This window comes from Chroicocephalus ridibundus, chromosome 9 (genome assembly GCF_963924245.1).
Source record: "Chroicocephalus ridibundus chromosome 9, bChrRid1.1, whole genome shotgun sequence".
Taxonomy (NCBI): domain Eukaryota; kingdom Metazoa; phylum Chordata; class Aves; order Charadriiformes; family Laridae; genus Chroicocephalus; species Chroicocephalus ridibundus.
In genome coordinates, this window is record NC_086292.1 from 41,884,018 (window position 1) to 41,911,218 (window position 27,201).

A 27,201-nucleotide genomic window follows, 5' to 3' on the forward strand; every position below is an offset into this window, starting at 1 on the left:
CAGTTCTCCATTGTGGTCAACAGTGTTGGGCTGGTGTAAGTTAGGGAAGGTCTAGGCTCTTTGACTTTACCTTGGATGGTAGACGAGATGATGTGCTTATCTGCAGCTGAGAGCATCAGGGAGAACCTTGTGGTGTGCTTCTGCTGAGCTTCTATGACCTACTTTGTTGTGGCAACCAAGGCCTCAGGCTGGGTTGCATCTCGCCTTGCTGTATGTTGGGGGAGTGAGAAAAAAAAAAAAAGAGGGTTTTGTATCATAGTCCTGTAGATGAACCCATCCATGACAGGAAACCTGGATTGCTGTGTTGCTTCCCCCTCAGATATAGACATATCAGTCCTGGTTTGACTAGACGGATGGCTATTTCCTTCACTCTGGATGCGGGCCAGGCTTGATGGTTTTCATGCCTTCTTTGATGCTATTCATACTTCATATCTGTGCATAGAGAAAGATAAAATGTACAGTGTTGTTGGAATCTCCTGTTGCTTTTCCTTTATATCATAAATTCTGCTGTAGCACAGAAGAGAGATCAAAGCTCTGTTGCCTAACGTGGGCTGTGTGGATAGCCATGTTATGTTTGGCCAGCTTGTTGCCCCCAGTTTGCTATTTTTGTTTAACCCATTTTTGCCGGGTGTTACATGGCATCCCGTTGCTTTTCTCCTCTATTCCCACAGCAATTTATGCTGCTGTTTTAGAAGCAGTTTCCATCTCTGGGTTTCAAAACTGGGCTGCACCAGTCCTGCTGTGGCGGATGGGGCTGCCGTGAGGAGTTGTGCATCATTTTCCACGTTGTTCCCTCTGCGTGTCATGTTCCCTGCTGCTCTTCTCAGGCACCTGGAGCAGCCTCAGATCTCAAAAGCCCTAGAAGCGTGGTTTATTTGAATGGTTGCAATTTTACCAGAAGGCAAACAGTGAAGGTGAGGTGAAATTATCTGGTTTGTTTCCTTGGTCTTGTTCTCAGTCAGTGGAGGAAGGATGTTCCTTGCAGGGCACTGTCTGTAGGCTGGATTGGGTGTGTGCATGGGGCAGAGTGGCTGAGATCCACTAGCCAGGATGTTGGGAAATGCGAGAGAGCTCTGGAGGACTAAGTGGATGGCCAAGGTTGAGGGCAAAAACTGATTGCATGGTTCGGTTGCCTTCAATTTTCTTGTCCTTTCATTGCTACATCCGTCCAGCCTGCTTAGAGAAATGCCCCATCTGCTCCCTCCATCTCAAGCCCTTAGTGGTGCACAGCAAATCTGAGCTCATTCCTCCTTCCCTATTCTCCAACACTCTCCATACATTTATTCCCCTACCATACCATGGCTATTAGTAGAGACAGTATCATGTTTTATTTGAAAAAGTACCTCACTAGAGCAGGGAGATGCACAGTTTAATGTCAGACCTTTCTCAATTTTGTAGGTCTTTGGAGATGCTTTTACTTTGAATCTACAGGGTGGTTGTTTTATTTTTTTAATCTCCTTACTATTTTCAGCCTTCTATATTGGAGTTTAGCTCCAAACCTACAACCAATATAAAAAATAGTATTTTTCCTCCCATTTTCCAGCTAGCACTGAAAAAATGTGAAACTTCACAAAGGGATTGTTTTTAAGATTTCCCCAACTCCTTCTAAGAAGGTGAACACTTTTCTTTAAGACATTTCCAAGCTGGTTTTTCAGGCGCTAATAGCTTTGATGGTAGAAAGATGACATTTGTCGTAGCAGCATCCAAACTCTGAGCCTGTTGAGATTCACCCATTTTAACCCTGGACATCTCAGTGAACATCATCCATCTCACATCTGACAGAGAAGACATAAACCTAGCAAGAGCCTTGTTGGTTTCTGCTCCATACAAGAGAATGGGGTTGAAGGTAGCAGTACAATATGGGAGACAGTAGCGAGGAAAGATAGAAAACCAGTTAGGAGGGAAACATGGGTTTTTTCAGATTCTTTGGGGACTTTAATAAATCAGAAGGAGAGGATGCCAAAATGACCAATGCTGTATTGCTTCCCCAAGTCAGTGTCCCCAGGTATGTGTTGCCCCTAAGCTTCCGAAACGTAGGCTGTTCTCCTGCCACGTTCCTCATTGTCCTTCAGCAGCGGCTGCATATCAGTTATGGGGTAACCCCCACTGCAGTCCCATTCTGCAAAGACCCTGGAGATCCCTGCAGTTGGGATTCACAGCATAGAGCTGATGACAAAAAGCAAAGCCCTCAGCGTCCCCAGACTTAAGTCTTGCTGATCTTTCACATGTCCCTTTGCTGAGGCTGTGTGTCCCCAATGGGTTTTTAGGTCTGTTGGATGTGGTCCGGCAGAAGTGGAATTGCCTTTATTTAGCAGAGCTAAGAAATGCAAAGAAAATAAAGCAGACAGGAGTGTTCCTTGGAGATACTTAGTGTTGTTGAGTATAGACTTTCCCAGCTATCCTTTGGTGGCCATAAAACATATTTGTATTAGGAAAACCAAAACACGATAAATAGGGACGTTCAGGGATGCCATGTTTATTTGTCTCCCAGTGACTCTGATAAGAAATGGACTTAGTTTACTTACACATTTCCGAGCATCAGCACTTTAAACTCTGCTCTGGCTCTGAGAGTTGAGCTAGGCTCTTTCTCACTACTAATGATATTTCAACACTTGGAATTTGCCTATGAATTTTGTTTATGACACATGAACCGAAGCTGAGCCTGGCTTACTCTCCCATGTGGATCAGTCCTTCAGGGCCACTGAGAATAACAGATTGTTTTCCCCAAACAAGTTTAAACAGTTCCAAACCAAACAGCTTTTGTCTGCACCCTCAGGTTTATCAGAAGAGGCATGCATTTGATAAGCAGATGAAATAAGATAGTGCAGGGAAGAAATATAAATAGATACAAAGAAAAAAATAGGAAGAAGAAATAGGAAAAAAAATATCTTCTGGCTGGTATAGATTTGGTGTGAGAAACTTTCTGTTCCTAGCCTAGTGGTAGGCATGTTTCCTATTGAGATCAGTTCTCAAGAGCATCCAAGCTGCTCCATGCTGCTCTAGTGATGCCAGACTTGGGATAACTTACCTGATTTGTTGAGGATTCTGTGACTACGAGGAGCAGGAGCATTTTCCAGACCTTAGAACAACTGTATAGCTAAGACATCCCAGTAATTTTCTTGGAAAAACCCTTTGGGCCCATGAGAAGCTGGGACAAATTAGAGCAATCCCCAGGATTCTGCCATGCATGTCTTGGTCTTGGCTATTCGGTGGATCTGTAGTGGGGATACACTCAGTGACCTATGCCTGTTCCTGCCATGTCTCTTTCCAGTCCATTGGGATGGCCTCAGTTGTAAAAATACTGGTACAAATGGATGTCTGAGAAAGTAATATAAAAAACTATGAGCTGATTCCTGAGACAAATGCATGGGTCTTTTCTGCAAGAGCTTGCATGACTTAGCACGAAAGATGATAGAAAACAGGGGTCCAAGTCAGGAAGAAGGGAAATGTAGGCTAAATTGTGAACCAGAATGTGCCCTCCTTCAGTCAGACCTTGACGAGAGGGCTGTGGGACTGGATGTCTCAGCAGCAGGTTTGCTCCCTCCACTCCAGAGAACTATTCTCCGACAAGTCCTGAAAATTTGCATTTATTTAGCTTCGGAGAATAATGTTCGTCTTTAATAGTAATTAACATCTAATCACTTCTATATTAGAAACATGCTAGTCGTGGGTTTCTGTGGCTGGAGCACCGTAGAGAGATGGTTAATACAGCCCTTGAAAATGTTATATTTACCCAGTAAGTTCATTGGAACCGAAGGAAGGAGCATGCCTATGTTCTCTGCTCCGCTTATTTTTCCTTTTCATCTGGCCAGTATTTCTGGCAAATCCTAAACTTTAAAAGTACTTTTAAAGAGGTGGGGTTATGTTAAGGAGAAGATGCCTCCAGTGTGCAGGTTTCGGTGCAGATGGGACAGCTGGGGCTAAGGAAATCTATGGGGTTATAAGAGGTCTCCCCAGCCTTGCAGTGGTGCTCTTTGGCTTCAGAAATATTAAGCCAGACTAAATAAATCATGAGAGAAAACCAGACAGAGGAAGGATTCTCTGTTTTCCTCACTCCCTGCCTAGGGGAAAGATGGACGAGGTAGGACTTAGGGCTTTTAGTGGGAACCTCTGGGAAAGAGTTGTTCCCAGTTTTCTGTCCAGGCTGCTTGCATGCCCTTTGCCCTCAGAGCACTTGTGTCTGCACGCACCACGTTAAATAATTGCCTGTTCTTTATGGAAAGACAGAGTGAGGTAGCCCTGCCCAGAGAGGGCGTTTTGGCTTTAATTTAATGGCAGCCGTTTGCTGGTTATTCATTTGGTTCTTTTTTAATAATTACATGTGTGTCGATATCTCTCTCTTTTTTTCTAGTTTTGCTCTTTTTTGTTTTTTCGTTTACTTTATTTTGCTTTTTTCTTTTTTCTGTTTTTTTTTCCCCTTTAGGTTTCAGAGAAATTATGTTGAATCCAATAAGCCTCCCTGGACATTCCAAACCTCTTAACCAAGGCATTTATGTTGAGGATGTCAGTGTTTATTTCAGCAAAGGACGTCATGGCTTTTAAAAACTCCTTAAAAGTCCCTGTTCTGATGTCAAGTTTATAGGCTGTGCCCTCAAAATGGTGGGAAGCAGTAAGCGTGGTCTGTATGGATTGAGGTCTCCTCCTAATAGGACTCTACAGCCCTGCCTGTACACACGTTAAAGCCAACTGAAACTGTGGTTTTCTGTCACCAGATAAACAGGGTTGTTCTTTTCCTCCAATGGTCGCTGTGTTCGTTAAATATTCCTGCAAGGCACAACAGCAGCAATGAGAGCAAATAAAGAGAATTAAAACCCAATTGAAAGGAGTCATCCTAATAACACAGTAAATAATTGTACTTTTGCTTTAAAATAAAACACACAACAAAACCAACCAAGCCAACCAAACTGACATCTTTAGTCATGTCCTCCCTGCTTGGAGTTTTCCTTGTAAGCTTGTGTCTTCGCAACACCCAGTGAATGCCGCCATCACCTCTTACGTGGCACCGCCATGGGAGGTCTCCCAGAGTGAGCCGAGGCGGGGGGAGCCTGGAAGAAACTAAAGCAGAACGAAGACTTTTGGTAAGAACAAAGGCAGCCCCGCTCCCAGTTCTTGCACAGAAAATAATGTTGGAAGGAATAATAATGGAAAGAAAAAAAAAAAAATCTTACTTCTCTGACAGGAAGAGAATGTGGTTATCTTTGAAGTGCACATATTCTAGGAGGCTTTTTTTGTTTGTCTGTCTGTGTGTGTTGGAGCGGCTTGTTGGATCTGACTATATCGTTGTCGTACTCTGGTCTCTCCCTGCTGCTTGAATGATGAGCTTTATCTGAGGAGTTGCCTGGGCTTCCTGCATGGATGGAGAATCCATAGCGCAGGACGGTCCGTGTCCTTGCCAGGACTAGGGCAGTAAGCAAAGTGGAAAAGCATATCAGGCGCACCCAGGTCCCAGTTGCCGGGCCTTTTCCAGCCCCCTTTAGCTCTGCCCTGTATTCCCACTCAGCTAGAGATTGATTGTAACCCAGTCACGTACCCAGAACCATCAGCTCAAGGCAGACTGACTGAAGGGGAGGAAAAATAAGTAATCTGTTGCTTCTTCTCTGGCATAAACAAGAATATCGATCCTATTCTCTGGCCGATATTCGTATTCTCTCCCCCTCTCCCATCCCACTTTTGTCTTACTTCATCCAAAGCCTCTCAGATGGAAAAGTAAACCCTTTGATACTGTCCTCAAGAGAAGGCAGCTGCCCTTGCGGCAACTTTGCAGGGCTTTCCTTGGACTCTCTGAATGTCACGTGTACGGGAAACACAGATTTGCTCGCACATATCAGTGATAACCTATAAGCAAGGCAGATTTTCTCTAGAGAAAAAAGAAAAACCTTCCAAAAGCTTCAGGTGGGGCCAGATCCTTTTCTGAGAGGAGCATTGAACCAGGAGCTTGCTCACCAGCCACTCAGCTTGTCTTGCCTTCTCAGTGGCCTGAGACGACCTTATCACATCAGGGAGGTCTCTCAATCACCAGCCCTGAAGGGTTGCTGCCACTGGAAAGAGTCATGGTGCCCCTTCGCCAGAACTGGGCAGAAGCCTCAGAATGGGATGTTCTGCTTCATCCTGCCTTTACGGGTGACCTGCATGAATCGCCCTGGAGATTGACAGGAGGTTTTATTATCGGCTTTCCCATAAGGATGTCCCTGGGACTATTCCATTCTCTTGCTTCTTCTCCTGGTTTGCTGGCATTAAAAGGTAAAGTGCAATAGAAGAGTACAGGAGAAACAGTAGCAGATTGCTTTAAGTTAATGGACATGCCTTAGGGGGGCATCTGCGTTAGGACGAGGAGGCCTGGCTCAGGTTGGATGGCTTCAGAAACCATGACCAAAACTCTCAACAATGTTTCCTGCCCGCATCGGAGCTGGAAATGCAAGAGGTGCACCGCCAGAGAGGACCTGCGGCCATGTGTTATTGACACCTCAATTCTGCAGATTCACAGAGTGAGGAGGAGCTTCGCCAAGCGTGTGAATCACTGGGTGCTTGTCTGAACTGAATTCCCCCATCTCCTGGAAGTCACCCACCTGACCTGGGGATGTCTTGTCCGTCTGAACTGTCTCCTCTCCCTAGCACTGTTCAGGGGACTCTGCTCTCAACCGTGTGTATCAGTCGTAGAGATACATCCGTGGGCCTGGACCAGAAGCCTATATCCAAACACCCTAGCAGAGGAAGGGTTGAATTTTACAGCTCAGGTCCATCTCTGCTTAGAAGAAATCCTCTGGACCGTACAGCATAATTTAAAGCAGTTCTCCCCACTGTGATCGATGTCTCAATTTGTTTAACGCCAATTAAAGTCTCTGGTTCCTCACTGCTGAAAACGAAAGCCAGTCATGGCCGTTTGCGATTGGTGGCTTTAAGTAGCAAGTCTAAGGATGTTTTTTTTTTTAAATTTTATTTTATTTTTAATTATTGTAAATCATTACCTCATTTTCTGTCAATGAGACTCTTCCATCTTTGAGCATTCTTATCTTGCCATAACTATCATCCTGTGCTAATGGGAAATGGGATGGTCCCTTTTCACAGAGACTATAGGGGTGTTCAATGTCTAGTTTCTTAATAAACACTTTATTTTCTAACGAAACAGCTGCATCAGGTCTCTTCTTTGAAGACAAAATAAATAAACGTTCAGAATGACACATCCTATAGTCTACTTCTTCATGAGATGGTCCATGTGTGGGGAGTCTGGTTTGTTTGCTTCTTTGGGGGGTGCGGAGGGTGGGATTTACAGTTGTGATGTGAACATTGCTCTGGTGTAGCTCTTGCTTCTGTCATTGTCATCAGGCACAAAGATGTTTTCTTGCCTGAGAGCTTAGCCGCTGATGATCTCAGTTGATAACCTGTTGTTTTTTGTAGCTCAAAATGGTCATATTCTCAGGGACAAGGCAGTACTGCTGGGAGATGGTGTCAGGATTTGCCAAGACAAGTTTCTACAGTTAGTAGAAGGAATTTTATTAGGAGCCTTATCTCTCAGGGAGCTTGACACTAAAAGATTGTTCTGGCTGCAGTGTTCTTGTTTCAGAACATGCTGTTGTTGCAGGTCTCCCTGCTTGGCTGTGCAAATTGCTCTCCTGTTGGGTGTTGGACTGTTGTCCCTTCATCAGGAACAATTAGCCTCCTATTAAGGTAGTGAAGATGTGTGTGATGTAGAGGCAGTGGGGTACGAGCAAGTGCCGCACTCAGGTTACTCGTCAGGAGGTCGTGTAAGGACGGTTGGTTGCTCCAGGAAGTGCAGGACTTGGCATGAGGATGCGTCTTAGTGGTTGTGTCTTAGTATTGTTAATGGGACATGTCATTTATGTGACTGAAAGCTGCCATGCCAACCTGCAGGTGGCTGTGGGCATGAGGCTGGGGGTGTGTTTGAGCTGATATCGGTGGATGATGCTTGGAACCCTTTTAGAAAACCTGGCGAGAGTTTTGATGAGCAAAATAGAAACATGTTTTCCAGCATCATTCTGTTCCTACAACTTCCTGGCATGACTTTCAAGCAAAATGTCTCAAAATGATGCTATGAGTGAATTTCTGCATGCTATTCTCTTCTAATGAGTATGCTTCTAGAAGTGATTGGGTGCTGTGGTTCACAGGATTAGGTGGTGGCTGAGATCCTTACCTTTCCAGGAATGTCTGCGATGCCTGAGACAAATGGTTGTCTCCTGACATATAAGCTTACTCACGGGACGGGCAGCTGAGCTGCATCAGGTTTCATCCCTATTTCCCTCTCCTTTTTGAGGATTGGGAAACAAACACGGGTGTGGAAGCTCTGCCTTTTCCTCCCCACTACTCCAGGGTCTGTTACCAAGTTTCACAGCGCAGAAGCATTGCAAACAGGGGGTCGATTAGCCAATTACTTAGCCTGCTGGTATGGTCAGCCTTAGTCCACCTTGCTTTGCGCTTCAGGGCAACTGGTTCCTTACCCGTGAGTTCCCACAATGTTTTTGCTGCTGCCAGTTCCTAAGAAGGTAGCTTAACTGTGCTGGTGGGCTCTGACATGTATTGCAGAGGGGTTGGGCACTTGTTTCTCCTTGTGCTTGCTTCTTGGTTGCCTCTGTGCCTTCACCTGTGTGAAGGCTTCATGCTTTTCAAGACAGCTGTACCCTGAGTTGATACTGCCGTCCTGCTCTCCCTTCTTACACTGGTTTCAAATGTCTCTTTACATAGCTCATTACTGAAGGAGCTTGGGGTACTGGTTTGGTAGGGTGCAGGCAGTGGTACGTATCATCTCCTCCTCAAAATCACAATCCTGCCTTCTCAGTTCTTGTAGAATGTGGAGCCTGCATGTGAACAAGCAGAGAAATTTTGTTTCCTTGTGTTTTGACTCTAAAAAGGTGGAGTTCTATTTCTTTTAGTTCATGCCTGGAATGAGTGTGATGGGCACGTTATGATTCTGGCAAGGTACCTCTCTGCATGATGGAAACAAAGCATGGTGTGGTGGGACCTTGGGCTTGGACTTGCTGCGGGCGAGTGATGTGTGTGGTGCTGTAGGTCACGGCTGAGTCTCTGTAGCTGCTTATCCAAGTTGCACAGGATGAGTCTTGATGGTTTTGCTGTTCTTTTGTTTATTTAGATGTGCTTCTAAGCAGTCAGCCCTTCTTTCTCAAGAGGCTGGAGCTTCTCCGAAGGTGGCAGCTTTCTCTACCACCAGGTCTTTGGCCTTTCCGGTATGCGTCTGCGACCAGGGTGGTGGGCCAGAAGTCCCAGGAGCTGTGGAAAGTCAGAGGGAGGTGTTTCTGCTGTTTCAGCAAACTGCAGCAGTGCATCACTGCTCTGCTCTGATTTGTACTCAGAACAAACTGCGGATCCTCGGGGTTAAGCCCTGGCATTAGCAGAGGATAAAGAGGCCCAGACACAGTAGTAAAGCTAAAAACCGCAGGTTTGGAGGAGCAGCAGGAAGAGAGCATGCAAGAAATCAATGCTGGGTGACTTCATTTTTGCTTAATGTTTTGAAGTGCTTCTGGTGCGGTTTATTCAATGAGCCAAAGAGTCCTTATTAACTGTGTATTTACCAGTGCCTGCAGACCCTGATCAATCGGCAGAAAAGTTTAACAAGCCGTGGGAACGTGCATACAGCCACTTTGAAGGGGAAAGAGTGTGATGGATGACTGGCACACACGCAGCTGGAAAAGGTGCTTTACCTGGTGAAGCAATGACATGTCTTCCTCTGCTGTTGTGGCGCATTTTGCTTTGCTTGTATCTTTTGGATTTCCCCAGTGTCCCCCACCCCCTTCCCCCTCATGACAGAAAGGCTCCTTGGTGATGCCAGCGAGTGGTCTGATGCCACAGAGCATTAGCCGCTGGCTCCACATCTCCGGTGGCCTGAGCTTGTTGTGCCACAGGGGTGCACTGCAGGCTGTAGGACATCCTACCCTGCGTCCACACCATAGGGGATCACATCAATACTGCTTTGCCTTGGCCCCTATAAAACAATGTAGGAAACCCAATGGTAAGAATAAGTTAATTGGCCTGATGGGGCTTCCGTTGTGTTTCTTATAAACTGACATGTGGGGAAGACACAGTGGGTTTAGGTGTGCAGATACGATGCCTTTCTGCTTCTGCTGGGAGCTCAGTTTGCTTGTGTCAGTTCCTGACATCATTCTTTAGTTCCGAATTTCATGTCCTTGGATGCACCGTTGGAGTTTTGGGGGTTGTTTCTCCATCTTCCTTATTGGGATTTGGTAACTGGTTTCCAGAGAAGTGGTAAGTGCCTGTTCTTCCTGAAATCGGTACAGAAATTCAAAAGAGAGTTAACTGAGCCTTTGCCAGGCAGCGCTTTGAGGCAGAATTCAGGCTTTGAGTTTGTCAAGTTAAGAGCTGGAATTAAACCCCAACCCACACTTCCAGCCCCAGTAAATAAATGCGAGATGATTCCTTCGCTAAGTGAAGATGATGGTCTCTCCAGCAGTAAAGCAGGGTGCAAGTACAAGACAATTACATTTGAGCTTTGATATTAACTTTGAACTTGTGAGTGTAACTGCTGACTAATCAGCAGGAATAGATTTTGGTTGTTCTCTACAAAGCAGGGGGATTCATTCCAAGTGCTGGTTACATGATTTGCTCTGCTGTTAGTGAGTCATTTGTGACCTGTGCCTGATTCCTGCAGATGAGTTGACTTTTTGTAAGGGTTTGCCTGTGATTTCAGACTACTTGGCCTTTTTCCTCCAAGGTTTTACTTCAAATATTCCTGTTTTGTGACTGGCTGACTGGTGCTGCTTTTGCTCTCAGGTTGGGTGAGTGAATGTTCCAGACAGGCAGCCAGAAATGTAATATGCAGAGATGCTCTTTGGTAATCTGGTATTTGGGGTTGTCCTTAACACCATGTTTCTGCTTCATATCTTGGAGCTGGTACCACCCCACCAGGTCTGTCTGCAGGCAAGACAAACTGCTGTTCCCCAGGCCTTTGGAGTAGTTACGAGCTTGTTTTCAGAGCCTTCATGGCTCCAGCCTGAGTTTTGGGAGCAGCCTGTGTCTGATCTGTATGTGGGTCTCCATCCGCTGATCGTGGTGCAGCTGCTGCTGGAGGTCAGCCTTTTTCGTGAGAAGTCAGAAAGAGCCAGACTGGAGTCGCATTAGGCTCGGTAAACTGCCAGGATGTCTGAATAAGCTAATCACGGCCAGGTCATCATTATCTTAAGTGAGTCAGAGATGTGTCCAGGCTGTTTATTAAGATAATTGGGAGAGGGAGGGAGGGATGTTTGCAGTCTGTGGACTAGACCGGTGAGGCGGCGGAGAGTATTGCGATATCTGATACAGGAGAGAAGGAGCTTGTGGTCTTGCGAGTTGATGTTCTGCGTGTGTCCGGGGCCTGGTCCTGCCGGGATTCAGTCCCTGGTGCCAATAACAGGGTTGTAAGGTGGCATCATGATAATGCAGTATGCACATTTCAAACACCACCAATGTGAGTTCGTCTTGCTGGGCTAAAGAGTTGTACCTCTGCTCAGATTTTCTCATGAGGCCTTGGTGCCTGGTAATTTTTGAGATATTCTGGATCAATAGAACATTTTAGTTTTGCTGCATCAGTGCCAAGCAATATTTAGGGACAATAGGAGCAGTTGCGCACAGTTACTCCTTCCTTGGTAGTGCCTGGTCCAGTCCCCCATAGACTGCTGAAGGTGGCTGCAGATTTGCTTTGTGTTCCCCGAGACACATTTGTTCGTGGAATGGTGCCAGAGGGGGTTGCATGGTTAGGAGTGTTCAAGCTCCAGTCATACGCTCAGTGCTGCTAGAACAACTCCAGACGTCCTCCAAAGCCATCACATCTCACGGTGCACAGACGTTGTAGGCGACTGAGAAGGGACTCGCTTAAAGACAGGTAAGTGCCGTTTTTCTCCTTCCAGGGAGCTACTGTGTGTAATACGCTGAAGTCAGACCTCTAGCAGGTATTATTTTGATGGATCTGCTCTAAATGCATACAGGATAACTGACTGCATTAGACAGTATCAGCGAGAAACTGTCAGTCCCTGCTCAGGAACTAGCAGGGGCTCTTCTGGCTGGAAATGCTGCAGATCTGGCACTGTGTGACAGCCGAACATCAGAAGAGCCAAGTCCTGCTGGAGAATGGGGTTAACCCCCTCCTGTCGCTCCTGTTTGACCACCCGGGTCAGGGCTGGCGGCTGGGGGTTGCAGCAGGGTGCCGGCAGGTATGGCAGAGCTGTGGGAGGTGTTCGGCATGGCTGTTCACTCCTTAGAAAGCTCGGGAGCGCAGAGCTGCAAGGGTGGCTACTTGATGATAGTGCTAGTTTCTCGTTGCATCGACAATAAGCAAAAAAAGGCTCTGGTGCGCCTTAACCCTTCTGCCTGTTGCCAGCAGAGCGTGCGTTACAGATGAATCACCTCTTTTGCAGCCGTATGAAATGCTTGCCGCTCAATCCCAACAGAAGACCTCTAATAGCCACAGCTTCAGAAGAAGGCGGCAAAGTCCCTGACAATGCATCTTGGATGAAAAAACTGTCCTGTGACTAGACTGAAAGTTCAGTTTAATCCTGTTAACCTCAGAGGGGACTCCTGGGAGTTGGGTACTGTTCTGTGTAGGTCCTTAAGCTCCTCTGCATGACTGTAATGTGTGAAGCATCTAATCCTGTGCCAAATTTCCTTCCCTGGATTCATCGTGCTGGGCAGACCCTCAAAGAAAATGGGCAGATTGATCCAATAGCAGTCTTACAAGGGAAGAAGCATATCTCTCGCCAAAAAACAGAGTCACCCTTAGGAAATAAAGAAGAGTCCTCAGCATAAAAGATATCGTCAGGTACACCCAAATGGGTAAGGATCAACAATGTCCCTTCTAAAGAAGAAGATCTCTAAGACTCCAAAGAGCAAGGAAATGTAATCATGAGCTGTAGATACAGCATAGACCAAAACCTGGCTCTTTAATCCTGAAAGGACCACTGAAACCAAATGTGCTGCACAGGAATATTTTGGGGTGATCCCTTGAATGGGATGATTCAACCTTTTGGGGCATGTCTGTGCCATTAGTTTGTGAATGTGAAGCTTGGGTTTGCCAGCTACCTGGGCTGTTGGCCTGCCAGCACAAGTAGGGACACATCCCATAGCTTGGTGGACATGAGCCTCAGCTCTTTGCTGCCAGTCCTGCCCTGTCTGAGACCTCTCCATCTCCTGCCTGGTCTTTTGCCTGTACAACCTCATGGGCTTGGAGCTTTCACCAGATCTTACCCAGGCCCATGCTTAGGTTCCCCAACAAGAAATCAGAGGAAGGCCATGTCTTCAGTTGGAAAGGAGTTACTTTGACATAACATCCTTGGAATTGCCTGAAGTGATGTTCTTGTCTGGAGAAGTAAGTAGATGTTTGCTGATCATGGTGCCAGGGACGTGTGTATGTTTGTGTTTGTATGCATAGTAGGAATCAAATATTGATGGCGGAAAGGTGGTGTTGGATTTCCAAGGAGAGAGGCGCAATCATTAAATGTGATCTACTGCCCAAAGCAGAAAACTGGAAGTCGGGATGGTAAAGTCCTCGGTGGATTAGGCTGTGACATGGAGGTAAGTTTTTGCTGCAGCTTCCCCATCTGTAATCATGCATAAATGATTTAAATCCCCCCACAGTGCACTGGCAGTATTTGTATGCTCTGGCTGCCAGGGGTGGATGACAAGGGCCTGGCTCTGAGCTGGTCCTGGGCGGGATTCAAGAAAGCAGTTCTTGAGACGCTCAGCAGCAAGCACGTCTCTGTGTCGTAGAGATTGAGCTGGGGTCTCCCGCAGAGCTCAGCTTCACTCTCAGAACAGCTTCTGGATTTGGAAAGAAGCAGGGAGCCACAAGGGTCCTTTCCCAAGGGACATCCCAGCCCAAGTGCAGGCATCGCACACGCTGCTCCCTGCTCCCTCACAACACCCTGAATAAAGACTCTTTGTTCTAGGAGATACAGATTATATATATTTTAAGGCTCCATGAATCTTTCATAGCCCAAAGATGAAACCGAACATTGGAGCTAAGGAAAGGCTGGGGGTGTGAGGTGAGGAACCTTCCATTATTTATTGTACTAAGTCTTGACCCGGTAACACCTTCTCCTTGCAATCCTGCCTTTGCTTTGGGAAGCCCTCTTTTCTCCAAAAAATCTGAAGTACTTTCCTACTTTCAGGACATAATTGTAGCAAGAACATCATCAGCCGCTTCCCTTGTTGTGCAGCTTGATGGTTGTCCTTTAAAGGATTAACGGGTAGGTCCTAGTGAGAGTATGAGAGCACTGTGGGGCTGCTGGGAACAGCACAGGTACGTTGGCTTGGATGGAGAACAAAGAGTCCTAGGTATGTTCTGGGGCCAAGCAGGGTTGAAGGGTTGACGCTGGGTCTGGCAAACAGCGGCAGGGAAAAGTGTAACTGAATGGTTTGGAAAGAGAGGCCGTCTGCTTTCTGGCTGACCCCAGGCACTTCCAGGCTCAGTGTGGCACAAGTCATCTGGGAATAAGGGCTCCTGCTCAGCTGTGGTCACTTGGTGGTCAGCATGGAATGGGTTTGTGGGTGTCATTCTTGTTCCTGGCAGCAAGATGTCCATAGCACAGAAAATGTCTATGGTTTCTTGGATGGAGGCAAATGCCAATGACTGAATCCAGAGCGTTGTTGTATGGTGCTGTTTTGTGGTGTCCTGACCTCTTGGCAAAAAGAAATAGTCAACACAACCTATCTGAATAGCACCAGAACTCATAGCCAAAAAGTGAAAAGAGTGAAAGAGAGACTGGTTAGTTGGTTGGCTGCTCTTTCTTTGTTTGGTTTTTGTTTTTTTTTTTGGTTTGATTCTGTAATCTAAGAGAAGGGCTGGAAGTTCAGCTTTCATTTTGTAAGATCATAGCTTGCTTTCTTGTTTCAGTTGTATTGCAGTAAAAAATCAGGTTCTGCTTCTCCTGATTAAGTGGCAGAATGTTGTACCACAACAGCAGGAAACTATCATGTTGCTTTGTTACTGCCATTTTAATTACTGTGACCAATTCATTCGCAAGAGTAATATTATTACTGCTGAGGGCTGGAGACACCTTCCCGTTCCATTGCCTCAGGGCTTGTAAGATGCAGCTTTGGCAGTAAGGTGAGATAAAGAGAACTTCATTTATTTTCTGCTCTTCATTTGTGCCAGCACAAGAGCTTATGAGGCTACCGTGTAACCTGGGTGTCCGGTATGAGCCAAGTTAAAAATAGCCACACTTTCCACCCCTGCTCCCTCAAAGGTGATTTTTCACCCAGAACATTTCGGATGCACGGCTTTGCCAGACAGCAGCGACAGCACGAGGGAGGAGAGGGCCAGCGGCGGGGTGGGGATGGCAGGCACCTGTGGGGACGGGAGGAATCTGAACACCCAAGCGGGTTTCACCATCGGAGCTGGCAGCTGACGGTTTGCAGCAAGCAAGCGCCGTGACACCCAGGAAGGCTGCTGCAAAAACTGGGAGAGAAATGATTTCGAAACATGTGCTCTTTCTAAGGATTTTATTTTTTTAAATAGAGAAACCTTTCAGGCCACTTTTTAATTCATCATAAAGAGCAGGTTGAAAAGAAGGAGAGGGCAAGTGAAGACAGTGAGGCATGCTAACTTCCTTTAAAGTTGGAAGGTCACCTTTAAAAATGGATGAATGCAGCATTTGGAGGAAGCTCCAAGGCAGCAGGCCTGGGGTTCAGCGCTAGAACAGGAGGCAGAACAAAGATGAAAAGAAGAATCCAGTTGGGATCTAGGAATAGCTGCAGAGCTGCAAGTGCCCGCGGTGGACTTGGGTGGAGGCAGTGTTTAAGGGAGCTTCTCTGCTCAGTCTCTCAAAGCTACTCTTGTGCTTGGTGACATGCTGGGGAAAGTTGAGTTGGCTGCTAGAGAGCCAGCTGGACTGCACAGGAACGCGTGGATTGGTAGTGCTGCTGTGAGTGTAAACTGGAATTTTGGGATTCAAACTAAGGCACTGCCTGCCTGTTTCGTGTTCAGGGATGCTGAGTAACCCTAGAGACGTCTCACCTGCTCTGGTTGTGTTCGTGCTGAGTTTTCCCCTTCCCTGGGACCTCTCAGGGAGTGAGAAAAGGGTGATCACAGCATGAGTCCTGGTAATGACTTGCTGAACTGAAAGCTTTCGGGCTCCGTTTTGGATGATTTCCTGTCTCTCACTACTTTGGCCCACTCTGCGAGCTGGCGAAAGTGGAGGTAGCGCCGCTGTGTCATATGGAGTTATGTGAGTATATTCCCCTCTCCATACCCCAGCCAAATGAACATGCTGGAGGCTCGCCTACTGCCAAATGCTTGGCATTCCTCAGTTACCTGGTTCAGAAAAGGTTTTTAGGTATTTCATTCCCAGAATACCCAAAAAGACGAGACGTCACAAGGAAAGAAGGCCAACATTTGAAAAGGTAACGCTCCCTCCGTGTCCAGCGTGGTGCTTTCTTCCCTGTGCTCCCAGTGCCTGCCCTTCCCACCTTTCCTTAGAAATCACTGGACGCAGCCTGGGAGCTGCCTGGTGGTGGAGTGAGTATGTGGCAGCTCTTTCCTCTTCTCTGAGTGTATCAGGCGTATCCTTAGGCACCTTCACACAGTCTCTAGTCCAACAGGTTCCAGGTTTGGTCCCCAAATAAAGGGCCTGGGTAAGCATTTCCCCCCAGCCCCTTCCAGTCAAGGCTGAGGGGTGAGATTGCTCCTGTGAAATCGTGTAGTGAGTTGAGAGGAAAGGATTGGAGAGGAGAAAGGACTCCTGTGAATCTACAGTTAGTCTCTAAAGCTTTGGGATCTGCCGAGAAGTGCTGTCTACACGGTGTTTTGTCTTGCTGTGTTGCTTCCCTTTTTCTGTATCTGTCCTATTTGAAGGTTTTCAGAGCACTTTTGCAAGCAATAGTCAATAAGACTTGCTAAAGGTATAGTTTGGAGGCCATTTGCAGGGAGGGAAACTGAGGCAAGCGTGTTGCCTTCCCCAGGCTATTGCAGTTCCTACAGAAGCACGCGGGAGCGCATGGCCAGACAGGGAGCAGGACCCCAGGGGAAGGACGGGGACTGTGACCAGAGAAACCTGTGACCCTGGCACTGGTCTCAGCTGTGTCTGCCCTGGGCAGAAGTTCCCTGTGACAGGGAATGAAATGATATTTCTTAAGAGTTCACCTAAGAACTGAACTCATTTCGTATTTAAGCACTTGCCTGTCTTCCTCACTGAGCCAAGGCGCGGGGGGCATCAGACACATGCTATCTATTCCTTATTAAGTGGTTTAACAAGCCCAGCTAATTACAATGTACTCAAGGATTTTGTAGCTTATGAAAGCGGTCCCTGTTTGTTTGTGTCAGTGCTTTAATACATTAATACACCAATTAAACCTCAGAGTGTGTGCGTGCTCACACAGCTTAACATACGGGAAGGCATGTTGATGTCTTTCCTATCAACTGGGGCTTCTCCAGCTGTTTCAGCTCTGGCTCTGAAGAGATGCTTGTGGTTTTACGCTCAACCTTGCTGCTGAAAGGACACGCATCCCCTACATAAAAACATAATTCAACCCCCCCGAGAAGTACGTTATTTTACAAGACTGTGGCAGACACGGGCACTATCTGTCATTAAGGTTTCCTTCTCTCAGACAGGCCTGGGAGAGTTTCTCGGTCTTTATTTCCATCTCGGTGCTGACGATACAGGCAATTTGTGCATGAAAGTGTTGTCTTCTCTCCCTCAATTAGTCCCGAGGGGTCACCAGTGGGAGCGTGCTGTCTGCGACATTTGCACTTGTTTGCTAAGGGCCCGGCGCATTCGTTAAGCCAGACGGTAACGAGCGATAATCAGTGCACAAGGCACCCAGCGTGAGTCAGTGCAGGGATGGGGCTGGAGCGGGCAGCGAGGGTCAGAGGTAAAAGCCTCCTTCAGTGCACTTATAGTTCAGTGAAAAGAAAGCAATCGTGGGGGGAGGAGAAGGAGAAATGACAGATTAAAGGAAATTGAGCAGCTGTAATAAATACACTTGAAATTGAAGAGCATCTAGGATGCAGTGATTATATTCCCTGCAGAGCTGAAGTGCTGAGGAGGGTCTGCAGAAAGGGCAGCCGTACAAAGCCACCGGCCTCTCGGCGAGCAGGCTTACGGGGAATGCAAAATGAGCTGGAGAAAGCTGGCTGGGCTTTAATGCAGGTCTTTTAAGTTACGGTTGGGAAGGCTGCCCTAATCATTCAAGTCTACTGAAAAAAAAAGACAAGAAAAGAAGGGGTGAAAGGACTGACGTACGCCAGGCTGGCTAAGCAAGAGACAGAGACTGTGATAGGGCACTGCTGAAGTATCGCAGTGAAAGGAGAGGGAAGGAAGAAGAAAGCCAGAGAGAAAAAAGGGATGGAAAGCAGCAGCCATATGGGATGCTGAGGATGTATTTCAGACGGCAAGGTCCTTTTACACCTAAGTATCTCTGAGAGACAACAAAACTGGCCTCACAGCAAGGAGGGGTTTGGAATTTCGAGAACAGTGAGCTGGTACAGAGGATACAGAGGAGAAAGTGCTTATCTTGAAAGTGATATATGGAGAACTTAGACTCGCGACAGAGAACAAAAGCCAGCTTATATCAGTGATAAGAGGAGAGAAGGATTATTAAATATTTTTCGTCTGCCAAAATTGCATCCAACTTTATAGAGGATGAAGAGAAAGACATCCCCATATCGGTGGCCAGCTCTTCAAGGGCACGGGACAAGGTGAGCATCCTCTACAGATGGAGAGCACATCCCGTAACGTTACACAACTGCGGGCACGCACACGGCTCTTCACTGACATTTTAAATTACGTGTCTGAAATGGGGCAGGTGGAAGAGAGTTGGAAGGTGGTGGACATAACGGGGACAAGAGACAGACCAGTAAGTTTAATGTTTGCTCTGGGAAGTTTCTTGGAAATCTTAAACTTTAAGGGATGTTGTGGGAGAACACCTGGAAAAGCAACGCTCTGTGAAGGCCAAACTTATGCGGCTTGAAGTAGTGGGAGGTCACACTCAACTAATCTGCTGGCGTTCCCCAAGGAGCTAACTGCCACTATATATAAGGGAAATTCAGTGGATATAGTGCACTGAGATTTTCAGCAAGTATTTGACAAGGACCAGCACCAGGGATTAATGACTGGGGGTAGAAGAACTGGCGTAGGATTTAAAATAAAAGCCTGCATGGAAATCTGCCCCAAGAGCATGAGACAGAAAGGAGCTATTGCTAAAAGTGTTTCCAATTGGAAAGAGGTTGAAAGTGATGTGTCCTGGAGGTCAGCCTTAATCATCTGCGTTTTTCATAACGTCTGCTAACGATCCACAAGGAAACACTGAAAGCAGGAGCCAAAGTCATCCCTGCTGTAACACCACGGACGTGGGTGATTTTTCACCAGCGCTGACAATACCGAAGTCCCAAACGTGCCCCGTGCCTCTCATGATTTGGGAGGTGTTTGAGAGAGGAAACCCAAGTGAGAGGAGAGAACCAGAGGGAGAAGGAGGTCGTCTTTGACCCTCCTGCAATACCATGGGCAGCCCTGGGAATATACCCACACTGGAGGAGACATGGCACGGGGAGACTGCAATTTATGCAACGGAGATACAGTGCCATCTATGAAGAAAGGATAAATGAAGCAAGCTGGACAGCATAGGAATCTTTTCCTTCATTGAACTCCTTCCAGAAATGAAGATGTGATTTTGAACAGCTCGGTAATTATTCTTTCCTTCATTATTTTTTAATTTTGTCTGCTTTTTCTTCAATTCCAGTTTCGAGTCTGGAGACCTTGGATGACTTGATGGGAGCTCTGTTTGCAGGAGAATCGAAGCCTGGCTGGGTAAATGCAAGAAGTCTGAGGGAAGTTTTGAATTTTGGGTGCTCATCTGCACTCAGATGTTGTTCTGGGTAGGTTTGCCTGTTACCTGCTTGAAAAATCTCTGCCCTGAGAAAAGGTTAAGGGACTTGATTTAAACTCTGATTGATAAAGAGAAGACATCAAGGTGACCTTTCTAATACAAGCTGAATTTGGGGTCACTTTCCAAGCTCAGATTGCTATAATGAAACAGGGTTTGCAGGCAGACTGATGGATTAGATTAGTGGAAGCCGGGCTCTGATTTTTCCATGTTACCATCCCAGTATCTGATGCTGGCCCTCCAATTAAGACAATTCAGGAAAGCAACGTATATACCCTTTTTCAAAATATTCTCTGATGAAATGAGACCTGTCCTAGGCTAGCGAAGAGAAACAGCTAATGGCATATCGCAGATCTTTCCACCATTATACCCTACTCTGCGCTCTGCAGCATGACCCGCTTATATTAATCTACAAAATGCTATTGCCAGCTTTGGGAGGTCCTTTTTATTCCTCTGCATCCTCAGCGAACTGCAAAACGTTATTTCCCTTTCCCTCTTTTCTCAGCAGTCTTGCGCATTTTGGTCCTTTCCACTGGCCGTATGTTCTTGCTGTAAAACTCCAGTATACGCATTTAAATTTAAGCTGTTAAGCCATGTATGATATATATATAAGAGTGTATATATATATATATATATATGATCTTGTAGATGAAGATCCTGGTAGGTTGCCTTCCCCATGTGTCTTGAATACCAACTTTGCAATCATCCAGTCCTCACACATAGTTCAGTTAAAGCTGAACATGCACCTTTTCACCATCTGCAATTAATCATGTCTTCTGAGGCTACCAGCACTGCAGAATGTTTTCTCGAGTCTCACCAGGGCCCTTAAGAAGAATTAACTGGGTATTTTTCCCCTGGTGCAGACACTGATGTTTTGCCACAGGAGAAAACTGTAGGATTTTTTATTTTTTTTTTTCCCCTCTTGCTCGCAGTGAAGTTTGTGATGTTTTTCTGCGAAGATTCACCCCGACCATCTGGCTCATAATGGCATGGGGCATCGCTGAAAGATGACAGACAAACAAATGGACAAACACACAGTGTTTTATTACCCCAAGTTCTCCCTAAGCTGTGAGTGTCAGAGACAATAAACCAAGATGGATTCTCATTTATAATCATAATAAAGGCAGGACACGGCGAGGATACGATAAAATAGTACCATCAGGGAAGGAAGGGTAGTGTCCTAACAAGAGCATGTGGTTCCTTAAATAGTCCTGAACTCCTGGTGATGAGGGATTTCCAAAGCCTTGTCCAAGGAGGACTTTTTCGCGTTCACTTCTCACTCCTCAAAGCACTCTGGTTCTGCCAAGGAGAAGAAAGGTGTGTGTGAAATGAGTTGGATCCCACCATGGAGCAGCTCTGCAGTCGACACATGGCCAAGCCATGTGACCTTTCTGAGGTCCCCTTCTACATGATGGACCCTGGGTACTGGTGGACTCCTGTCGCTCATCTAGAGCTACCCTGCTCATTTTCAGCAGCTAGGGGGACCTGAGATGAAAGGTGGATTTCTCTTTGTGTGAAGAATCACAGGAGCACCAGACCAATATTCGTTGCATCCTACTTGTGACTCAGACATAGATGAAAGGAGTTACAGGAAGGCCCAACTATGCACAGACCTGGAGAGCTAAACGAGGACCAGCTGCTATCCCCATCAGATTAGCTAATTCCTTTGTATGATCCATCCTTCTCTTTATTCCTCTCTGCATAATTTGCTGCCTCATAACAATTGCCGAAATCACCCAAACCACAGTAATTTTAGAGCTCAGCAGGCAGAGCTGTCTCACGTTACTCCTCCTTCAGGGGTTTCCTTCTGCAGGAGAAGTTGGCAAGATGAAAAAAGGGATGGGGTTATGCAGACAGAACAAGTAGGGAGAAAGCCAAGGAAACCTCAGGCAGAAACAAAGACGGAGCAGGGTCCGTTTGGGGTGTTAGGAAAACATGAGTCCAAGGGAACACCTCATCAAGCCATAGACGTAAGCGCACCTCCTGTGTCGGTCCTGAGAGAAAGGGAGTCGGAGGAGGTGGGAAGGAAGGGGAGAGATGGAAATTGGGCAAATTGGAGAGAGGCTTTCTAATGAAATCATAACTTGAGCCTGAGATCTGTCTTTCAACACCTCATGTTTTCACTCCATATGGCCTCGCTTCTGGAATTTTCTTGTTCCATGAGTTAGGCTGCTAGGAAGTTGGTGGGAGAATGACTGCTCATGGGGCAAGAAAAGACATAGGTACCCAGAGATCCCAGAAGCAAAAGGAAAAGAAAAAAAAAGCAGAAGAGGCTATGTTTTTTCCAAAATTGTCCTTTTCCTTTGTGATGATGGTGAGGCTGGCAACAATCGGAAGCATTTCCAACTTGCCTGGAGCTCTAGCTGGAAAATGCAGAAGACCAGGCCCTCTCACCAGATTTCCTGCTTTGAGACGGTCCAGAAATTCTGTTGCTACAGATTTTTCTGAAAGTTTTTTCACACTTCCACATCTGGAGGGAACTGCGCTTCTTCTAAAAATACTACTTCATCCTGCACCCAACTCTGGGACCACTTCTTACTCTGTTCAGATTGGGTTCCTCACCAGGGACCACAGCTGTGGTTCAGTGCTCAAACTACTTCTAAACCATACCTCTTTCTTCAACACCACCCTTCTAACAGTCACATAGTCCCCAGAACATACTCAATATATCTGGAATTTTTTAGCATTTATGGCGGGGGCACATTAAGATAAGAAGGCATTAGGAAGGCAATGACAGCAGAGTCTGACTATTCAGAAGCAGCATATGCCTGTGGCTGGATCCCTCAACTGAACAACATTGAAACAGTAGCATCAAACCCCTCCTAAGTCCTCAAAATTGCAAGGAAAAGCTTAACGCTGTGACCTGGACCCAGTGCTGCAGTATCTACCCAGGTGTGAAAGCAAACTGCAGCATGGCTCTGAGGTTGACTGCTGGGACCTGGGTGGCACCAGCAGGATCTGGCTGGTGAGGCCAGAAAGGGCAATAGATTGACTATGGGACGTCTGTCGGTCAGAGACGTATCCCGCTGTGGGGGTAAGTACTAGCTGGGCTGAGCTCTCCTGTTACCCATTGGAGGGAGCACCAGGTGCCAGCAGCGGGGATGCCCGGCACACTTTCATGTCTGCCCATCACTCCGGGAGGGGATTGCAGTCTAATCAAGGCTGCTGCAAAGATGACAGAGGGGTTTTGTTTTTTTTTTGGTGCTGCTCCCAAATTAAGGAGTGGGAGGAAGACCCAGTGTAGGGAGGAGGGCTGGGAGAAAGGCTCATGGCATGGCATGAGCCAATTAACCCAGCTCTGAGTGACATCCTCCTGCTGGGACGTTGCAGGGCTGCCAAAACCCAGAGGACAGCAAAGGAAAAAGCTCAGGCTGAGTTTACGGCGAGCAAACTCCTTCCTACAAAGGACCCGGCAGCTCTTTTTTGGCCTTGCAGCAGCTCAGCATGGTTCACACGCAGCCAAGGAGGGGCTGCCTGTGCCGGGTACTGGAGTCCATCCCCATCTCTCTGCAGTGAAGCTTTGACTGGGGAAATATGAGGCTCGACACTGCCTGGAAACAGGGGCCGACGGGCTTCTGGCAGAGCCATGGCAATGAACTCGCAGGCTGGGGGAGCTGATAGCCAAGAGCCTCTGAGACCTCGGGGGCAGAAGGTAAGCCTCTGCGTTCCTGCTGGGAGACAGTCTCAAAGCTGTGAGGCTGCTGCTGAGACCCGGTTGCTTCCAGCTTTCTTGTGATTATCCATCTCGGCAATAGGATGCCGTTAAGTGTCTGATTACTGCGTTGTTAAAGCCTTAAGCCTGAAATCTGACTACTGCGTGGTCCCTCGAGGGGCGGCCAATCCTCCTCCATCCCTCCACCAGTAATCCCTCCCTTCCCTCGGAAAAATAATAAAAAAGAAAGACAAGTGATAGCTGTCTGCAGCAGCGCTTTCCAATCAAGTGAAAACTAGCTGGAAAATCAAATCAGCCGGTAAGTTCCTGTAAAACACAGCTCTATCTCTTTAAAATCTCCCCTTTTGAAGGGATAAACTGAACAGCAATAGCTGCTGATGTAAAACAAACCATTATTCCTCCTATCTCCTCTCCAAGCCCCCTCCCTGCAGACACATGAGTCTGAGGGAGGCAGATGCTCTCTGAAGACTATTTTCCTCCGTTAAATAAATTCACTTTCAAATAATGTGTAATTAAATGTGTGGTATTGAATTAATGTTTTATTCTGAGTGCTTTGGCAGCAGGGGACCTCGGGGCCTGGCTGGTGGAAAGAAAACATGTTCACCCGAAAGACTCCCTTCCCCTCTCCCTCTCCCTTTTCCTCCCACCCTGCCAAGAATCCCAATCCCTGTTTCCAAGAGCTGCTGGAGCGTACCAATGAGTCGGTGAGGACGATGCTTTGTGTAAGGTCCCTTTTATGATACTTTGCCATGGGGTTCTTGGGCATTTCACCCAGTGGAAGGACCTCTGCAGCCCTCTCCACTTCCTCCTCTACCTGTCTCTCGTTGGGCTTAGTTTTCCTCCTCAGAAGAGCCCAGTTCTGGGGTTAACCCTTGTATACAAAAAGTCAGAGCCTGAGTATTTCCTTGGGATGTGAAATTGATGCTGGATGTCTAAGGAGAGAGACTGCTGAAGCTGGAAGAGGCAGTTTGGCTTTGCAGCCTAGTGTCAGCCAGGAATTATTTGAGAGAGTGTGGGAGATGATGGGAATCTTTGGTCTGTTTTTAAGTCTTTTGTCTGGAATGTTAATAAGGTTTTGGTTAGCTGTGTTTCGTGCCCCCTCGGGAGCCAGCTGGGGTTTAGTAGCTGAGGAGGAATTGGTGAATAGAGAGGCATGAGCAGGCACGGGGCAGACGCGTACCCAGGCTTTGCAGAGGTGGCAGCAGTGAGGGGGACTGTGGTGTCCGTCCTGACCTGATGGGACCTTGACATGCGTCTCAGACACAAGCAGGTTGGGCAGAGGTGGAGACCCTCTGCACTGATGTTGCCACAGCACATGGGTCGGGGCACAGCTGGAACCCGCTTACAGGGCATGCCTGTTCCTGAACCCCAACCCCAGCGGCTGCAGGGAGCCGCGCAAACATTAGATTTCCTTTGGGAAGCCTTCCAGGCCTCCATACTAAAGGACATTTTAACTATTGACAACTGCGTAGGTGAGGGGATTTACCTTCTTGGATCAAGGAAGGGTCCTATTGATATGACAAGGTCTTGCTTTAGTCATTTCAGTAAGTCCCAAACCTGCAAGAAGAGGAGGAGGAGATGGATTCTATCTTAAAGGCAAGAGCGGCTGCTGTGCAAGGCCCAGATGTGCTGGAGGCTTCTTTCTTTGCTGCTCTAGTCATTGGCAAACATTTGCTGGGGGTGTTGTGCGGGAGCCTTTCTCTTGCTGTAGCTCCTCTTCTTTGGGATCTCCCCAGGATGGCTGTGCTTCTGCAGGACTCCGCGGTGTTGTGCCTCCCAGCTGAGACTGCTCAGCACCCAGTAGCCATGGGACACGTTATATTGCTCTCTTCATGAAATAATTACCAGGTGGTTTGTACTCAGCTTTATGGGACTGAAATGGATGAAATCGTGTTTTGTTTTTATAGGAGATTTAAGCTGTGACGGAAGTTTTTCCTTTAAAAGTGTTTTTGCAGTGGCGCCAAGCACCTTCTAACATTATTATCTTTCAGATTTTTTGCATGGGGAAAATGAGAGTTTGCTTTGGTTTGGGTTTAAACTTTGCAGGTATGTCACACCAGGTGATGTCACCTGCTTCCAAATGGTTTTCAGTGTGATGTTGTGAGGGAGTCCGGCAGGCTCCGGGCTCGCATCTACAGAGTTGTTGGTCTAAGGGGTGACCGTGCTTTGCCTTTCGCCTCCTTTACACACGCACCCAGACACGCTCCCTTTACGCTTACCTTTAGCATTGTACGTGTTGGCTGTCGTTGCCAGTGGTTGCTGTGTGGCTGATACCGGAGCTGGTGCTGCAGCGGAGAAGAGGCAGCTCAAGTTACGGCAGCTCAGCGGGTGCTAATCCAGGCGCTCCGTGCCACTAATCAAATCACTCTGTGGAGCTGGAGGGCTGTTTTGCAGAAACGCAGCTCTCCCTCGATCAAGGCTGGCTGGAGTTTGCTGGCGAGTGAAAGGCAGCTCTTTGGGTGAGGGCTTCCCCTCCACCTGCTGTTGCAACAACAAAAGCCAGAGGAGCTGATGATGTCCTGATCGCTGGAGGTGTGTTTGGAAGTGGTGGATGTAAAGTATTTTCAGAGCATCAGAGTTCTGGCTTCCTGAGGTTGTTCTTCTGTTCTCCTGTTTTCTTGACCCCGATCACACTGAACGACAGCTCCTGCTGCAGATTAGTATTCTTGGATAATTTTTTTTTAGCCCAGAATATCCAGCTAGGTGTGCTATTTTTTACCAAGGTCCATTTAGCAGCATGTAGTGCATTAGCTTCAGGTCTGCTGGGTCAGCTGGGCAATAATGTCTCCTTCACATCTGGGACCTGCACTCGTGCCTTGCATCTGCTCACAAGGAATGAAAGGGATGGCAAGAAAATGCGCACAATTGCAGAAACACAAAGTCATTGTCTTTTAAGGTCTTTATGAAGGAGTGTGATCGAGTGTTTGATAACATAGTGTATAGTCAAGCACCAGGGGCTGTGCCTGGATGGAAGCGGACAGCATCTTGGCAAGGTACGAAAGATAAAAAACAATTTGAAGAGAGGCTGTAAAACCAATGATGTGTATTGGTTTGCTGGAAATCAAAAAGCCTTAGAAGGGATGCAAAGAGAAGGGTAACACTGTAGAAGGGAGGGCACCCTTTGAATTTCAGGTTGTTTCCATCAAGGCCAAAGGAGAGATGGATGGATGGAAGATGTGAGAAAATCTCTCATTATATTTTTCTGTGCGGACACACAAATGGCTATGAATGAGAGCTGTCATGCAGAATTAGTAACATTGAAATACTTCCCCCAAAGTGAAGAGAAAGGTCTGAGCAAGGTGGTCTTGTCCACAGGGCCTGCAAAGAAGGGGATGGGAGAAGGACCTTGGTGCACACATTTGTTGGAGCCCAGGTGGCTCAGCCAAGGACTGTGCCCACTCCACGAAGTTCCCAGAGATTCAGTTATGCTTTACGCAAACCTCTGTGATTTGGGGTCTTTTTGAAAGGGCCATCAGAACTGCCTTGGTGCTTATAATCATGACTTTTGAAGCTGAGTCCTTGAAGGGTGCCGTAACGGAGGAACTTGGCGAAGAATCAGCATCTGAGCACTGCATCGAGCTGTCAAAACCTGTATCTGGGCCTTTTCGCAGAGGTAGCTCATGTTGGAGCTGGGACAGAAGCCACCAGAAATGGAGGGCCTACCTACTCAGAGTCCATATGGAGATAAGCAA

At 47.1% G+C, this 27,201-nt stretch overlaps 1 protein-coding gene across 3 annotated transcripts in view; it reads left to right on the forward strand.

Annotated features, from left to right (window-relative positions):
• The window catches only part of NTRK3 (neurotrophic receptor tyrosine kinase 3), a 218,835-nt gene that overhangs the window by 142,971 nt on the left and 48,663 nt on the right, over positions 1-27,201 (forward strand). The window contains exon 13 of one of the 3 annotated variants that reach the window (XM_063346506.1): positions 4,424-7,123. The exons of the other annotated variants lie outside the window; for them this stretch is intronic. Within the exon in view, the coding sequence (XP_063202576.1) occupies positions 4,424-4,542 (119 nt within the window). The 3' untranslated portion in view covers positions 4,543-7,123. Of the gene's footprint in view, positions 1-4,423; positions 7,124-27,201 lie in introns of those variants that run through there. 3 annotated transcript variants of the gene reach the window in all.